General features: G+C 38.8%; 1 protein-coding gene across 10 annotated transcripts in view; it reads right to left on the bottom strand.

The window, feature by feature from the left end:
- The window catches only part of TBC1D15 (TBC1 domain family member 15), a 35999-nt gene extending 17592 nt beyond the window's left edge, over positions 1-18407 (bottom strand). For 4 of the 10 annotated variants that reach the window (XM_015628231.2, XM_033514619.1, XM_019006722.2 and 1 more), the window contains exons 1-6: positions 17773-17883; positions 7408-7506; positions 7096-7170; positions 6235-6373; positions 4215-4425; positions 72-171 (exon numbers count right to left, since the gene is read on the bottom strand). In XM_015628231.2, coding sequence (XP_015483717.1) covers positions 72-171; positions 4215-4425; positions 6235-6373; positions 7096-7170; positions 7408-7506; positions 17773-17868 — 720 coding nt within the window. In that variant the 5' untranslated portion in view covers positions 17869-17883. Of the gene's footprint in view, positions 1-71; positions 172-4214; positions 4426-6234; positions 6374-7095; positions 7171-7407; positions 7507-17772; positions 17887-18310 lie in introns of those variants that run through there. The other 6 variants (XR_004497566.1, XR_004497567.1, XM_033514622.1 and 3 more) reach the window with 4 other exon arrangements.

The raw sequence follows: 18407 nt of genomic DNA, 5'->3' as shown, positions 1-18407 counted from the left end.
AATATTCCTGTAGGTAGGGTGCAATTGTTAATACATTTCTTCAAAATAAAAAAAATGAAGATAATACATACTTGTAATAAGCCATATGATGGTTCATCAAAGAGATTTTCAAAAGACTGAGACAGAGACTTCTGAGTCTTCACAAGAAGAACCCGTTCATCATGTGGAGATCTGCAAGAAAATTAAAAAAGGGTGTCTGGGTATGACTGTTTTTTTCTGTAAAGTTTTCACATTTACTGTTTTTTTGAAGTCACCTTTCAGGTATTTTGAAAAAAATAAAAGATTTGATGCAAGATCATTCTTTTGGCATAAATTAACCAACTAATGCTACATAAAACAGGACCTTCATTTTTCAAAATATTAGTTATTTCCATATTAATTCTGAATTGTACTGTTCCATTCCCTAAAAAATTAAGCTTTAGAAAATTTTTTCAGAAATTAGTCTGGAAGATAACTCCATTTACATGTAGGTGACAAAAATTACCTTCAAGTACAGTTTTCTGGTGTTGACAATGGACAAAAAAGTCTGATAGAGGAAATGTAGTATGACAGTCTCAACACAATATATGCTGAAACTCTCTTAACATAATAGAGGAAGTGAAAAGAACCTTGTCACCCATACAATTAAGGAATTCCTTCTACCAATTAGTAAATCTTGCATTATGTAACCTTGAAAAACTTGACATTATGGAATACAAACTGATTTTCAATGTATGAAAGCACATCGACAAATTTCTAACCAGTAGTACTACAACAGATCCTGTCAGAATAATTCTAAGATTCATATTGATAGGAGCTTAAAAGACAACAGAACCACTATACTGTGAAACAGAACCATCCCAGTACAGCCCTGCAAGTATATTCTGTAGACTCCAAAAGCATAAAAAACACAAACGTGATTTGGCCTAACTGCATTTGTACACTCCTGCTCAATACATCTGCTACTCAACAGGGCTCCAAAGGTGTATGAGAGTAGTGACAACAAAGGCAGTGAAATCATGCTGCCCCTAGTAATGAATCTGTTCTTTTGCTTTTATGCCTACTCCCCCTGCAACATCCCACTTTGTCCACCTCTTCAGCACAGGCACCCCATTACTTCCTTAAGCAGCTGCTGAATCACCAATTTACTGCTCAGTAGGTGACAGAAGAGAGACCAGCTCAGAAAGCAGGCTAACATTCAAGCCTCAGAGTTTGTATCCAAGCAGGAGAAAGCCAAGCACCTTGCTATCTGACCCTAGTCCATTGCACAGACTTATATTTATAAAATACCTCTCTACTGCTCTCTCACAAAGTTCAAATCCACTATTTCTAGTCTTCAAAAGAAAAATTACTTTTCTTTTTATTAGCACCTGCATCATCTACCATGTTATTAAAGTCAAAGATAAGAACTTTAATAAGCCTTATCTCTTTCCCATTCCAACAGGACAGGACACTGTAAACACTGACGGATATGAAATGCAACAACAGATCTTCTTTTGAGACAGCGAGACGTCACAGTCGTAGTTCTGAGGCAGCAACAGTTAATGAAGCTCTAATGGCTTTTTCTAAAGACCAGCACAGGGGCAAAGTCTGAGTCATGAAGTATGTTTTCCTTAACTAAAAGAATTAAAACTTTGTACCATATCTCCCTTTTAATTACACACACTTCCGGCACAGTCAGAGAGCCATCAACACCTACTTAGATAATGTTCAAAATTTGTGAGCTATACACTTTCTTAAACTTCCTCATAGTCCTGAGACTTAGAAAGTGTCATCTGTCCACATGGTATTTTCTCAATGTTAGTCTGGTGCAATCAAACTAGAAGGCACATAATCCTTAGGGCAACAAATTACAGCTATTCTGTATGACTTTGGCTGCTTCATGCTGATTTCAGCAATGACATGATACTGTATAAAGAATGGTGTTAGAAAAGAACGAAATCTATTGAGGTAAGAGGAACATAGGAAAATACCTATAACATAAAGATAATATATAGATAAGCTAAAATTTCTGCCTTAATATCAATATCCCATGTTTTATAAAACACAAGCTGGGACAATGAGTAATTATACTGACAAATATTTGCTTGTGGCATCCAAACTGCTGAGTAAACATCTTTTCCAAAATGAGGTTGTGAGCTGAGATAGATTATGTACTAAAAAATGAACAACCATTAGGAAACAACAGAAACATACAGATTGACTGTCATTTCCATAACTTGGATGGCCTATTTGTTCTTTTTCCTTAGAAAAAAATAATTGTCACAATTCATGACTAGACAACAGAAGAGAATTTGGTGACAGAAGAGACTTTCACTGAATAAGAAAACTAAAACTGGAAGTTCCTGCTCAGGTTAATGCTTAAGGTCATCCAGATGGAATTTCCATAGCTGTCACTGCTTTTTTTGCTTTAAAGTTCCTGAAGTATCTGCTTTTGCATTCACTAATGCTTACAACTGTTCAAAATGGCAAGCAGCAAGCAGCACAGCACACAACCTCAAGTTTTGCTGTATTATCCTAGAAATCAGTTAGAAAATTTCAAATATGTTGCTGCAGTCCACAGGCAACAGATTACACAGATCTGATATAAAAGCCTTCACCATATAACTCAGTTATACGAGTTATATAACTCAAGATGTAACTGTGACTCACCACAGAACACAGATCTTTTTCCAGTGTGTTTGCTATCAGTTGCTCCCAAAACCTGCCCCAGCTTACCAGCAGCTCGTCAGATGGTATCCACAAATAAGCAAACACAGCATTATGCTCAAAAAGGAACAGTTTCCTTGGGGAAAAAAAGAAGGGCAGGAGGGAGGGAGGGAAGGAAGGAGGGAGACGGCAGGACAACAATGTTTCCCTATGCCTGAAGAGCCTGGGAAATTATGAAACAAAATTAAAAGGTGCTTAAGGAAGGGAACCTAGAGAAAAAAAACTCTCAGGATTTAAGATAAAGTTCTCATTCAGGATTTTCTAATCTACAATTGTACAGAGAATATTCCTATTTACAAGTTCATCTTGTCCCCCCTATTAGCCTCTCCTTTGGTCTTCCTAACTTTTTCCCTTACAAAGCTCACATACAATGCTACAGCCAGTATCATTCCACAAACTGGACACACTGACCATGCTACCTTCTCCAAGAAATTGAAAACTTCTGATTATCCCAAACCCCAAAACCATGTAGTGAAACTGCCAAAGCCTTTCACAATCAGTTCAATAAATACACACCACTCACGTCCTACTGACTTTTCTCCAGCAAAATTTTCCTCAGTATTTCTCAGCATCAGCCTGCCCTACTTGTGGAAGGCATGTCTGACCTCAGTGATGCCACCAATGTAAGAGCTCTCTGTAAGGATTCCTACAGCCATTTTCCTATCCACCTTCAAATCTGTCATCAGACTACTGTGTTGTAAGTGACAATAGCAAAACACTTTTGAAAATGTATTACACTGATATTACAGTTGTTGCAGGTATACATGTCACATCACATTTATTTCTTCATATTCTATCTAACCTTGTTTACCTGTTGGCTTCTTAAATTATACTTATGCCTACATGGTGAGAGATGAAAATTTTACTTTATTTTGTACTTATGCCATGCTGATCAAAAAGGTTTTTATCCTAGTAAAACTCTTGGAGGTAACACAATATAATTACACAACTCCAAAGTATTTAACAGAATGATAGGGTCTCAAATATATTTACACTCAGAAAGTTGATTTGTGCAGTAAAGATCAAGAGTGAAACACTGACCAGGCAAGAAATTACAGAGGAACAGAACTGTGGGGGAAAATATTTATATACCAATTTATTTAGTTGACAGCACTATAAATTACCTTGCACACTCACGTAAGTACTCATGCAAATTTTGCCCAAAGGAGACAATCTCAAATTGTAAGAAATGATCCCATTTTATAGAAGTAGCTCATGAAGGAGTAAACTTTTACACAGCATGTTCATAAGAAGCTTCTGCACCCACTAGAGGGAGCAACTAAGGCATTTGGAGCTAATAACACTTAGGATTCTAAAATACTTCGTAAATCAATCCAAGTTTTAAACTTCAGTTTACATTCCAAATGCCTATGTGAAACCACAGTTTCAGTCACCTTAAAAACTATTTCTACTAATAAAAAAAGGAAGGGAATAACAATCAGGAAGTATTAATCTGAAATTCATTACATGATTTAAGTAAACCAACCATCTGTATTTTACAGAACTAAGAGCTGTCTGATACTTACTCATTCAGTGCAACATGCTTTTCAATACATTTAATCAATGGTTTGCTATCTCCATGATGAAAGTGAAGAGCTGGAAGCTTCACATCATCCTTCAGACAGAATACCAAATAAGACCATCCCATGCCTTCTTTGTTTTGTTTGATTGATTTCAGATCTGACAAACTGAACAGGAACGACCACTTGCTTTCTCCGTTTGCATGAGTTGCAGCATCTTAAAAACAAAATTAGCACATTATTTCAGTTTGACTTTCAGTGCTAGCAATTATATATACATTATATCTGTCACTGCTCCTAAAAAACAAAACATAAACACCAGCATTGGTTCTAATAATAAAACACACACTCTAAGTGCTATTTCTGGATTTCTCTTTGAGCCTCTTTGTCTTCTACAGACTTGTAGAACAACCAACAAGTCCATCAAGCTACTCCCCTAAAACTGTACCTACGGTTTAGAGAAAAAGGTTTTTCACTCAGTGGATCCTGGGCATGGGAACAGGCTTCCAGGGAAGGGGTCATGGCATTAAGTTTAACAAGAGTTCAAGAAGCATTTGGACAACACTCTCAAGGTACACAGTGTGATTCCTGCAGTTGTCCTGTGCAGGGCCAAGAGTTGGACTTCGATGATTCCAGTGGGTCACCTGCAACTCAAGATACTCTGTGATCCTACAGCAGATGTGATCTAGCAGTTAAATGTCCATCTGCTGTACCCAATTCCAGCAGCAAGCTAAATCCAACCTGCACCTCCACCAGATAGTGCTACTTACTCAAAACAAATATGATACGCACTACAATCCTGTAACCTATATATTGCCCACAGTTATTAGCCATGTGCTGTGTAAGGCTGCTACCAAAATAATGGCAAAGGAATTGGAAATCTCTCCCTTACCCCTTCCTCCTGTAGTGTGCATTGTATACATGCTGTGCAAGACTGTATATATTCAAGGAGAAGGGATGAAAGTGTACTTTACCAGAGGACAGGTAAAGTAAAAATTACCAGCATGTCTAAAAGAATTTGAGACATCCCCTGGCCTGCTCCCATCAAATTACAGCAATTGGAAATAAGCATGAAGTGGCAAAGAGCATAATCCAAGTCTGTAGCGCTCAGTGACACTTACTACAGATGAAGACATGCTCACTGACTGGAGATAAAAATTCAGTACAAACTAGTGATATGATAAACCATATTCACCCAACAGAGATGCTGTGTGTGTGTGTGTGTGTGTGTGTCCATGTAAAAGCCAAGGACTGTGCTTTACTCAAAAGCATTCATAATCTGACATCCAAACCCTGTATGTACATGACAGACATGACATTTAAAACCATTATAAAGATGGTAAAACAAGCACAATAGTCCCCAGTAACAGACTGTGAAATATTACATGGAAAACAAGTATTATTGAAGAAAAAAACACTATGTGAGAATGTAAGAAAAAAAGATTACCTGAGAATCACTCAGAATTCTTTTGCCATAACTCATTTTTTCAACATCTCTAACATACACAAAAATGGTGTAGCTATAGAATTATTTTGCCCAAGTAAAACAACCATAAAAAGACCCATATATGCCATAAATGTACATTCCACCTCCCCCTGCTTCTGCAGCATGGAAATGCATTTGAGTAGTAAACCACTTATTTTTCCATTTTCATTTCTAACATGAAACCAAGTTTGAATTCCATTTGTTTTGAAGAATGCAAGCCCAGTGCAGCTAAAACTGCTACTACATCTAATGATGAGGCAAGTAGTTAGATTTAATGCTCATTTTCAATACAATTCTCTATCAATTTAAAGAAAAAAATAGAGGCAGATGACAGCCCTTCCATCTGTGAATTGTTTTCCACATTCAGAAATTCACCTGCTACCACAAATGAATCCCAGCTTTTCAAGTCCTAATAAATTCCATTTTACTGTACCTAAAAGGCAATTCTTCAATTACAAGTTACCATCATGGAAGAAAACCAAAACACCCTACACACAAAAAAGCCCTCCACTTTTTTATTTTTATTTTTTTATTAAGTACCTCCATTTGAATGAGGTTTCTTCTTAAAAGAGACTGTGGTGACCATGTCCCATTCTGCTTCATAACTACTTGGACGGTCTGCTCCTCGCGAGCATTTTTCTTTTGGACTTTGAGTCCACTCCACAACAGAACTAGAATCCTGAGAAAAACAACAAAAGCAATATCAAAAAACACAAGGCTTGAAAGTTGACCTGGTTTGTCAGATTCAACATGAAGAATCAGCATCTTTATTTCATAGATTAAAAGAAAATGTACTGAAATTCTCAGAAACATGATACAGATCAACACAGGAAATTTGAACTTAAGGCTAAGACTATGTGGTCTTACTTAGTAAATTCCAAAATCCTAAAATATCCTTGCCTCTCTTGCAGACTCTATGAACATAAAAAACTATTCATTTAAGTGAAAAACTTGAATTTTTTTTATTTAGTCACACCCTCTTAATACTGCTTAAATATCACTGCATCTTGGAACGCCCAGAGACTTCTATTTTTATTTTGCATTAGAACAGCACCTCTCACTTTCGTGTCTATGAAGAGTGAATCACCAAACCAGAAAACACTAGATGCAGAAGGACTAGTGACTGTGATATACTTGTACTCATTTGGTCTTTACTATTTATAGTTAGTCCCCTACTATTTTATTTGTGAACCATGTACCAACTAAATACAGTCAACCTACACATGTATTCTAATAATTTGAACTGGGCTGCAGTCTGCAAATAAGATTCCCACATACAGCTATTAATACCAATAATAAATGAGTTTTGCTTCCAGTTATGGGATCACCTACGCATTAGTTAACACAAAATAAAATCTCTAGAGAAACATAATGAAGAACACTCATAACTAACAAACAAACCTTTCCAGCATAGAGAATATTAGAAGTATCCAAAGTCTCATCCAATGGTCTCCAGTCTACTACCACTTCATTTTCCTACAATAAGATCACAAAAAATTCAACACTACACAGCAAAGTACCTATTGCCATATAGTCATGGTGTGATTTTGTTAAAACTTACATATACGTATGAAGAATGACTATGTCAAACACAATGTGATGTTTGTTCATTTACAAAATCCTACATTTAAAAAGGTATTTAAGGTTTGCCAAACTTGTTATGTGCTTTACCAACAAATACACAAAATTTCTGTAACTGTATTATGCACATACCTTTTCTATGACACGCAGTGTTCCTGCTATTAAGCTGTCTTGGTCATCATTTTTGCCACAGGAGGAGTGAATGAAAACTCCTTCTTGCTCATATACAACCTATAACAAAATGGGAAATGAAATTTAAAAAACCAAGGTTTTAAAATCATTACAATTGTTTCACCCCTATGGTACTCATTATCATTTTGACTCGCCTACAGAAGTTTAAATAAACATCTCTGTCTTGCTAGGAATTTTGTTACAAAGAGTCCAAGATCTGAGTCTTTCACTTACCTAAATCAAGAAACAATAGAAAACAGAACTTGTCAAATTTACCCTCTAAGCAACATACTGACTACTGCTACGTAATCAGAACACCACACTAAAATGCATTCAATAGCTAGTACTTTTTAAATCAGCAGGCACAGGTTCAATGGAAGTCCTATACAGCTTTTAAAATATTAAAAGGCTTTCTTACATAGTCTGCCTTTCTGACACCTGCCATTAAGCACATTGAAATTATAAAATTAATTTAAATGTAAAATGGACCAAACAGTGTGAAAGATGAACTCCAGAGAAATAAATAACTGCACCCTGAAATGCCTGTTCCTACAGTCACAGTCAGTGGCAAAGATTTGATCTGAAAGGTAGAATATGTAACAGTAAGATAAGAAAGGCTTTTAGGAGTGCACACAGCCCACATAACTTTTGCATTTAAGCATTTGCAAAACTCTTCACAGTATTCTGATCATGCTCTTAAAAAAATAGAAAATCAGAGAACCCTTGGCTGTCAAAATTTAGCAGGCTTTTCAAAGCCACATACACATACTCTTAAAAGCTCTATAAATACTGTAAATGGGTCCTATTTTACACAGCTCTAGAAGTGAAAAGTCCCTTAGATTTTGTGAAAGTGAAATAAATCATATAGTAACAGTAATTGTTTCAGAACCATTTTCATTTTCACACCAAGCTGCAAACACTGCCTTCAAAAACTATTTTTAAAGGCAAAAAAGCCTAGAAATTTTTAACTAATCAGAGACAGTGTATTTCATTGATTCTAAAATATCAGGAGCTATTTCTCTCATTTGTTAGCTTTTTAAAATCATTACATTTGCAGTCAGGGCAGTAAACTAAAAGGTTAGGTGTGTAAGCTTAACTAGCCAGATGAGAAAACATGGCTGAAAAAGAGCAATAAAATTCACTTAACTCATCCTTTCTGTTTTAGTTTTACTTCTATTTCTCAACCTTTTACACAAGCAAGAAATTTCAGGAGTGTTCTGTTTAAACAGAAATATCACTTGGAAGAAATCTCTAAAGATCACTTAGCACTTCTTGAAGGATTATTAACATCACTGCCTTTCATATATTGGAAGTCTTCTTTCCTGTTCTCTATTATTGTTGTTTTTTTTCTTTTCTATCTAAAAAGATCCTCCCTCTATTTCTAGCAATTATCTGTCCTCAAATTCAGTCTCTGTTCAGACAAGGCAACCTTGACATTTATTTAAATTTTATCTTCTAGCTATTTTGACCTGATCTATCATGAAAACTAGTCATAAACATGAACCAATTATCAACCAACTGCTGGGAAAACTGCTGCAGGGAAAAAAAATCTATTTGTGTCAAGAGTTGTAGAAGTGCACTTCTGCCAAAAATGTTGGTAAGTATTATAAAGTATACCTAATCAGGCTAGAAGGTATGCCATCTAATAACTGTTTTATTATTTTCTGTCCATTACTCTCTCGGAAGGACAAACATTCCCTTTCATGGGAAAAGAAAATGTGTTCCAAATGTCACAGCTGTCATGCAACTGAAAAATCCTACACTGCTCTTTTTAACAGCTTCAGCTCCACCAAACAGCTGCACTAAAACCAAAGCACATGCTCAGAACTTCAGAGGATGTTTGTAGAACAGAGGACTTGTCACAAAGCACCTTACTGCCCTCATACTGTTAATGAAGAGAAAATCTTCTCCAAGTTTGAAGGGCCAGAAGACCAAGCTGCTGAGATTTTTCTTTTCCAATCACAAGCATGATCTATTTACTTACTCTTTCCAACTATTAACTGGAACTGTAACTAATTTGAAGAAAGAGATAACATTGGTCATACAAAAGAGTATCTAGATGTTTTTCCATAGTTAATCCCTCTGTAAAACATTTTGGAAGTTAAGATCTTGAAATTTTCAAAATACTAAGCCACTCTATTCAGCAGTATTTTGTAATGTAACTCCATAAATGCATTTGAACAAAATGGGCTTGGAAATGTAGTTCTATAGCAGTAGCACCTAAGTATTAGCTACACTGGGTGGCAATATTTCACACAGTGTTCTTAGCAAGCTGAAAATTCAAAAATGCTATTAGGTATTCTTATAGTACCTTACAGTAAAAGAGCTTGTTACAGATTTTTGTTTTCTGATACTGCAACACTGGCAAGCTAATTAAAAGATGAAAAGTAATGCTAAATTATTAAGGAAAATATCAAACTGAAAGACAGTATACCAATAGTTAGAACTGGCTAAAACCCCATCAGTAAACAACTGCTACTACACTTAGTAGCTCAATCTCACACACCATGTGGCCTACAAAGGTTTTTGCTCAGTGCCTCTGCAGCCCAACACTCAGGGAAATGTCTGGTCAGTCAGCACACCTGGACTGCTTAAGCATTCAAGTAAACAGATTTCAAAACTAAGGAATGGCATCACACACTGCCTCTTGCCTAAGCAGTAGGTTACTGAAGAACATGAAAAAAGGCAGCAAATGTCAGAGGATGACCTAAAGCATCAGTAAATACCAAGGACTTGTGTAAGGTCTGCATGCAACATCTATGTAGTGAGATCCTGCTGCATATGGAGACAGTAAAAGGAACTAGATACAGGCAGGGCAGGATAATGAGACTGGTGCCCCTTCATTAGCTGTTGAAATAACTATGATCCCTCCAAACCCAACCCAAATCTGCTTCGGTATTACCTGTCAAAATCTTCAGCATAGGAAAGCAACCCAAACTCCTCGAAATCTTGACAGCCTTTAGTGAACCAGGAAGGCCTCAATATCCCCAGGTGAAAGAATTCAAGAGTTTTAAAGATTATCTGTTCAGTTAGTCCATTATGCTTTTGTATTACAAGACAGGAAAACACACTACTGGCTCACCTTGGTTTTGTACTATTCATTATTTTACATATTCATCGTGGGCTTTTTTTGAAAAGGTGAGAAGTAGCTAGAGCCAAGCTCAATCTTTAATTTTCTTTTCATATGATTAGAGCCATCATTCTTCCCCTAAATGTACACAAAATCAGTAAGCCCATCATGAAAAAATACAAGTTAATGTTAATAAGTGCACACCACAGGTCACTAAGTAAGTTGACACATCCCTAGGATTTTAATAAATATTCCAAAAGTATCCCTCAACCCAGTATTACAGCCCTTCCAGCCATCCAGCTAATCAGAATTCAGTGCTCTGCACAGTCTATCCACTGGTCCCAGAAACAGAACCTCAGGGAAGAAAAGCCGTTTGTGTTGCTCAGATGCTTGAGGCCAAAACAGCTGTCCAGCAATGACAGGCCTCACTATAGATTTAAACAGTGATGGTTCTGTTTTCTTCTGTACCTGTTTGCAAACAGCTGCCCAGAGATGCAGATGCCACAGGTTTAGATGTTATTACCTACATGAAAGCCAGACTCTGCTGGTTCCACAACAAAAACACAAATGAAAAAAGCAGAGTGTTTATCAAAAGCACACACCAACGCAACCAAAGCAGATGAAGATGTAATGTGACAGAAGCTGAAAAACTTTGATAATTACTTGATTTCAAGTAAATTTTTGTTATATCTTGTGGCTGTACATTGGAATTACTGAAAGATTTTTCAATCATTTTACTAGCTTAAAGCTAGTTCTGTGCAGAACAGATTTATCCATCCGTGGTATCCTTAAGTTCCTAGAATACTTCAAATCATAAGCATTATTTAAGGCAACTTAAGACTGTAAAAGCATTCAGTTGGCAACTTTTTTTCCTCTAAGAAAATGATGGAGACAGTAGGAAAATGTCTGTATGATTTATGTATTACTTTTTAATCATCCAAAAGTTTCAAGTTTGAAATAAGATGTACCCGAGAAGCTTATGCTCATAAGTCTTTCCTGCTCATCAAGAAGTCCATGCTGGCAGCCTGCAAGCACAATTCACAGCATATTTATTTGTCCAGTTCTATTAAATGAAAACTAGAACCACTGCCTGGATGTTTCAGAATCCCACCAAAAGCTAAAAATTGATGCAGGTTTCCAAATATTAGTGAGCCACTTTGACCTGTTTCTCTTTTCCATGGGTGCTATGGAGGTCAAAGGCAAATTCACAGTTCATTCTGATCAGTCACTGAAAGCACTGTACCACACAGAGACAACAGCTATTTCAACTCGTATCCTGACTGAGGGTCTGTAAAAGCAGGGAACTACAGCAGAAAATTCAGGAAAGCTGCAGAAAGCAATAGCTGTCTACCCACCTACTATAAAAAAACAGACAGAAGCAGCAAGATGTAGGCTCAGTTTACATCTCATGGCATATGCTAGTTAAGGTTCTGGAAAACTCTTCAAGTATTTACAGTCCATGTCCAGCAAAAAAATAGGATTCTGAAGTCCCACCATTGCCCCAGTAACATTTTCTGATAAATAAATTGTATCATTCTTAATACCATAAGGGCACAGCATGGACAATGCACATCTCCATATTTTTATTGTACTGCTTACAGTGAGGAGTAAACAGGCAATGCTTGTAGCATTTTTATTGACAAAGACATACATGAGCAGAAGGCCTTTCAGATGCGACACCACCACTAATATATGCCAGAATACAAGCAAAGCCTTGTGATTTAATGCCTGCCATTTGACAGCAATTTACAACCCTGTGCTACCAGCTAGTGAAAGATGACAACATTGCACCCTAAGACAATGAAGTATAGACAGCAAATAAAAGGACAGCTAAGATCTGGGGCTACCACAGAACAGCATAGTCCTGCCATCCTCACCCATGTATTTTCCACGCTCCTGTGCTGAGTACCTAAGTATTAGCTGTCACTATTTGCACTGATTGTTCATATCTTCTAATTCCTGTTCCCAGGTCTGTCACATACCAGTAACTTGCCAAACAGAGAACTTGAGAGAAAGGAGCAGCACTGTAACTCTCCTAGCTAGTTTGTCCCATGTTTCAGACACTTCATACTCTCATCCTGTGTTCTTGGAGAATGTGTTCCACTCACTCCCCTTTTCCACCAGAGAGTACAGCTTGAGGCCAGCACTGCTCTGCCAAGATGCCATCCAGCGTCACTTCCACAGTGACTCAGCCACTGCTCTCGAGACAGTAAGTAATTATGGCACTGTGTAAATACTGATATTAACAACTTTTCAATAGCAGTTACTTCATTTTTTGCCTCATGTTAGAGAATCAGATAAAGGACCTCACCAAGAATTCAACAGCTGAAGCAGTAAGCAGGCATGTTCATAAGAAAGTGACTGAGTAAAAAACATCTGAAATGCTCTGCAAACTTAAGGAAAAATGGCTCTGTCCAGAAACATCAACAACAGATATAGCTGCTGTGCAGCATCTTATTTTCAGATTCTGATGGAAAGGAAACAGAACAAAAGATGCAACCCTGTAAGGAAACAGTTAAAGACCAATAAAATTATTTCAATTTAGACAGTGGTTAGCTTTAGTGATCTTACATCCACAAAAAAAACATCATTGTTTAGAACTATGCATAAAGTACGAAGAAATATAACTCAGTATAAAAGTCTACATTATACTACTTGAATTTTCACCTTCCTCTTTGGAATAGCTGATGTTTGGCCAAAGCTTATTCACACATTCACTGCTAAAGTGTCACTGGGCACACTGAAGTACCTACTGCATCAAGAGTCTGTTTCCAACTACTAGGTGCCAGTACATTTGAGTGCTCCACAAAGCATCAAACTAATGCTACTTGACCAACATGATCTTCTGCTCCACAGAAGATAGGCTACAATATCTGGCATTTGAATTGTAATAAAATACAAATCACAGAATGTTTTCAGCACAGGTTTGTGCTGAAAGAGACCTTAAAGATCATCTAGCTGCAAGCCCCCTGCCATGGGCAGGGAACATCCCACTAGACCAGTTTACTCACAGCCTTATCCAGCCTTGTCTTGAATACCTCCAGGGATAGGGAGTAGACAGCCTTTCTGGTCAATCAGTTTCAGTGTCTCACCACACTCAGAGCAAAGAACTTCTTCCTGATATCCAATCTAAGCCTATGCTCCCCTCAGATTAAAGCTATTGCCTCTCATCCTATCACTACATACCTCTGGGAAAAAAAATCACTCTCCAGGTCTCTTGTAAGCCCCATTTAGGTACTGGAAGGTGCTCTAGGGTGTCCCTGGAACCTTCTCTTCTCCAGACGGAAAAACCCTAACTCTCTTAGCCTTCCTCCCTACGAGAGGTGCTCCAGTTCTCTGACCATCTTCATAGCCCTCTTTGCTCAGTTAGATCTATGACTATGGTGGGGACTCCAGAGATGGATACAGTACTCCACATGGTGTCCTATGAGGGCACAGGAGAGGGGGGAAAATAATTTCCCTTGATCTGCTGACCACACTGCTTTTGATGTGGCCCAAGACACAGTTGGCTTTCTGAGCTGCAGGTGGACATTTAAGTCATATTGAGCTTTGCACCCACAAATACCCTCAAGTTTTTCTCCCCTGAACTCATCTCAATCCATTCTCCACCCAGCCTGTACTTCAGATTGCCCCATGGACCTTGCACTTGCCCTTGATGAACCTTGTATGACTTTTGTTTGCTGAGTCTATGGCTCAACTTTTTTCCCAAGAAGGTAAAATTTCACACCCTGCTAGTCTTAAAAACATACAGTTTCTAAGTAGGGGTGGGGTGGAGAGGGGCAGAATCCCACAAATATCGTTCATGTTGTGAGAAATATGAGAAAGCTCTCAACACCAGGAACCACGTATCATAAGAAAAGTTTCCTACTTGACAGCAGTACAGATTTCAAGCTCTGCCTCATGTGCTCTGAAGATTTCTTGAACCATGAACTATTTATGCTACTTATGCAACAGTGGCAGGATATCAGTGAAAATACAAATCTATTCAGGGTACTGAGAGCAAGAGCTTCAAGTAGTAACCCACTGGTCCTATTGTAAACACCTCTGCAAAGAGAAATCCTTAATGAACAGAAAATAGAAAGAAAACACAGAGATTTCAGAATTATTACTGAACTGCTTTACATTCAAGCATAAAAAACCTTAAGTAAATTCAGGAGAGACAGTCGTCTGTTCACAAAGAAAACCCACAAAGTACCATAAAATCAAAAAGAATTATAACTCTGTTCACAGTGAATTATAAAGGCTGAAAAAGTTATAACAAATATTTTAAATCAAAAAAATGGCATAACAATGCATAGTACAAGAGCCTCTGTGCACTTAAGTTTAAGCAGTAGAAGGTGGAGAAAGACACTGCCTATCCCACAGAATATACACCTAAAATAATTCATTGTATCTATGCCAATAAACTACCTGAAGGATGCAAAGCTAAGTTTAACATACCATATTTAAAATCTCTTGGCTAGTTCCTAGCTACAAGAAAAACAAAACAAAAAAAAAAAAAAAACAAAAAAAAAAAAAACACAAAAAAAATCAAAAATCTTTCCACTGCAAACACAAATCCACCCCCCCAAACAATACAGCACTAATACCACTACTATTTAGTAATAGCTACAGTGCTCCTTGAACACTTCTAGTTGCTGAACTGGCCAGACATCTGAGCTCACAGACAAAGCTCAGATGTTCGGTCAGTTAACACTCTGAAACTTTAACTCCAAGAGCAAGAGCAGAAGCAAGTGAAAAATAACTTATCTGACAGCCCACGTGTCAATTGGTAACTTGAGAAAGATCTAAAAGCCCGCGTGTTGAAGATACTCAGAACTCCAAGAACACTAAAAAAATATCGTTACTGTCTTTAGATCAGCTGCAGTAATCACCTATAGACAACAGACTGAAACTGAAGTCTGTACTTCTCCCCATACACAACTCTTTAGCTCATTTTCTAACATGGTTTTCTGTTGTAAGGGTGAATCCAGAGTACGTTCTCTGAATACAGTAAACAAACTGTCATTTGCTAAGCAACAAAAAGAGAGAAAATGCACCTGTTTTCATAAAGTATAATATATGCATAATACATAAATATACCTGTTTGCATGAAGTCAAAAGCTCTGAAAACAAAACACCTTATTACCAAGTCACTTTCAGAAAAAAACGGCAATTCTAAGAAAGGGAAAAAACTGAAGCTCACTCTGTTCTAGGGCAGATGGTCATTAATAAAGAATGAGTCACGACTCCAGAACTCAACTGCATTAACTTTTCCTGAACCGAGTTTATCATCCATATAGAGAAAAACACTGATAAGAATCTTGTGAGAGATTCCAGCGAGAAATAAAAAAAAAAAAAAAAAAAAGGACAAAAAGACAAGTAAAGTAGTACATGAGGTAACCAAATTTATAATTCATATATCCCATTGATGTATGGAGCAGAAACCAGAGACTACATTAAATACCGGGATGCTGAACCTACTGACAATAATGATGTCTGGGAAATAAAATTAAAAAGAGAAACAAAGAAACAAAGAACAAACAAATCTCCCCCCAAAAATCTGCAATAGCGAAGAGAAAGGCGAATGGTTAAAATGTAACAGAAACCACAAATTTATATGGCTTGCTAAAACAAGATTGTGAAAGCTGAAACAATTTAGGTTATCCCAGCTGCTTAATATAGTGCCATGTGTTTTCCATGGGAACCACTTTGTGTAATATTCTGCAGAAAAGAGCACACACATTAAAGTACATTACTTTCATACGATAAGATCCACCACATGAGACTAAAGCACTCCACAAACTAATGGCTACTGTTCTTTCAGAAAGCTACCACCTGAAACACCCCATTACAACCCTGTACAGCCAGAAGGAATGCTGCAGTTAACTTAAGACATCCGCATTTACATCATTGTAAAGACACTGAAGTGCAAAAGGCCTGAAGTGAGAATGCTGGGTCTGCACCAACCTACACCACATTTATTCCACCTGGAGTGAAATTTCATTAGTTTGTGAGCCCTTCCAAAATTCTGCTTCCACTCAAAGGAACAATTTGTGGTCCAATGTTCTCCCAACAGAAAACTAACTGAGACAAATGTAAGCACAGTTGTATGTATTATTTCAGCTTGCTAGTTCTAATCAGTGACAGATCAAATGAGTACAGTGTCCAAGAAAGCAACAGTGTGACACACAGGTGAGGAAATACAGAGAAGGATAGAACTGCTCCTGAGAGCAGTGAAACGTCAAACCAGCCCAGCTACTTCATGAAGTCTGAGAAAACACAACTGTCATTCTTCCTCTGTATTAAAAGAGACGTGGCAAAGAATGTTACTGAAATATAAATTGCATTAGTATTGTGGATGTGGCATAACTGAAACAGTTTTGCAATATCTTAAGAGATTTAATCTCCTACAAACAGGGTTCTTTGAAAGGAGCAATGAATACACAGCAAATTTACAAACAACTAATCCACAATCGTTTTAGCATCTCATATAAACCATCATAATACAACTGCTTTCAGGAGAGACATCCTGAAGAAGACCCTGATAAAGGTCTAAGTGGAAAACAAGAAACGATCTGAAAAACTAAAATATTTCTCTAAAAAATTAAAACATTTCCCTTCATCCACTAAACTTCTGTATTGACATTATAATGGATAAAACCAGAAGAGGAACTTCTCTGTGTACATAAAAACTGGATGTGCATAGCTAGAAACAGCTGGGAGGACACCTAATAGCAGTAAATAACATAAAAATAAAATTGCAAAACTCCAGCTGCATAATTTGCCTGCTCCAACAATTCTGCCTGAAACAGATACGGTAAGGTGGCACAAAGCAAGACCTCTACGGAATTTTCGTGCTATAGCTAAGTGCACGCCTCAGTACCCTCGGATAAGCGCAGACGTGGCTAACTACGTGTGTTCTCTCAATCATCTTCTGCCCTATGTGGAAAAGTGAAACCGCAGACTATCACACCCTCACCATGGCTACTACAATCGGACACGACACTAAGATTTTACATCCTAAATAAAGGATCCACGTGCTCGAGAACACCGCACTGCAAAGCAACGCCTTCAGAAAGCAGAGTCATGAAATAAAACTATTTCTACAAAAAAAACCAATACGGACACAAGTCGTATCTGTTGGCGGGGGCGGAGGGAAGCAGTGGGTGTTGCCTGTACCTCCCCCTGCTGCGAGCTCAGTCCCTGTCAAGAAATAATGTTTCGTTCCGGAACGCTCGGCAAAGATCCGCGGCATACAAAAATGTTTAAATTACCAAACTGTAGGACTGACAAGGCTTTGTACCCACGCCGGGGGCAGGTTTCCGCACACTACCAGCGAGCAGGCCGGGGGAAAGGCCACTACCGGCCATGAGCACCTCGGGGGCACTCGGCCACGTAGACGGGACAAGCCGCGCTCCTCTCCCTCAGGCTGAGGCCCAGCGCGGCCGCGGAGCTGCCCGCCCCCGCGGAGAGCGGCCTTCTGCCGCCCGGGGCCGGAGCCGAGCTGCTTCGGGGCGCTGCCGGGCGGCAGGTGCGGGAAGGGCCCGAGTCCCGCCCGCCGGCCGCGACCGCCTCCGGCGCAGAGGGTCCGCGGTAGCTGCCAGCGCCCGGCCCGCCCGAGGCCAGGACGGCCCGTGACCGGAGAGGCAGCCCCGGGAGGCGACACCCGCACGGCGGGGGAAAAGGCACCCGCCTGGGCATTCACAGGCCCGACCCTCCCTCCCCGCGACTCCCGTCAACCGGGGCGAGCCGGTCACGGCGCGTCCCGCGGGGGGAGAGGCCGGCCCCACCGCCGCCGCCCGCCCCCGTTACCTTGCCGCTCGGCGGCGCCGCCATGTTGCCCACGAGTGTTTATGATGACGTCGCACTCCTCACGTGCTTCCCCGCCGCGCCACAACAACGGCGTCAC

Source organism: Parus major, chromosome 1A (assembly GCF_001522545.3).
Source record: "Parus major isolate Abel chromosome 1A, Parus_major1.1, whole genome shotgun sequence".
Lineage (NCBI taxonomy): Eukaryota > Metazoa > Chordata > Aves > Passeriformes > Paridae > Parus > Parus major.
The sequence above is the reverse complement of the archived record's forward strand: the minus strand, read 5'-3'. Positions and strand labels throughout refer to the sequence as shown.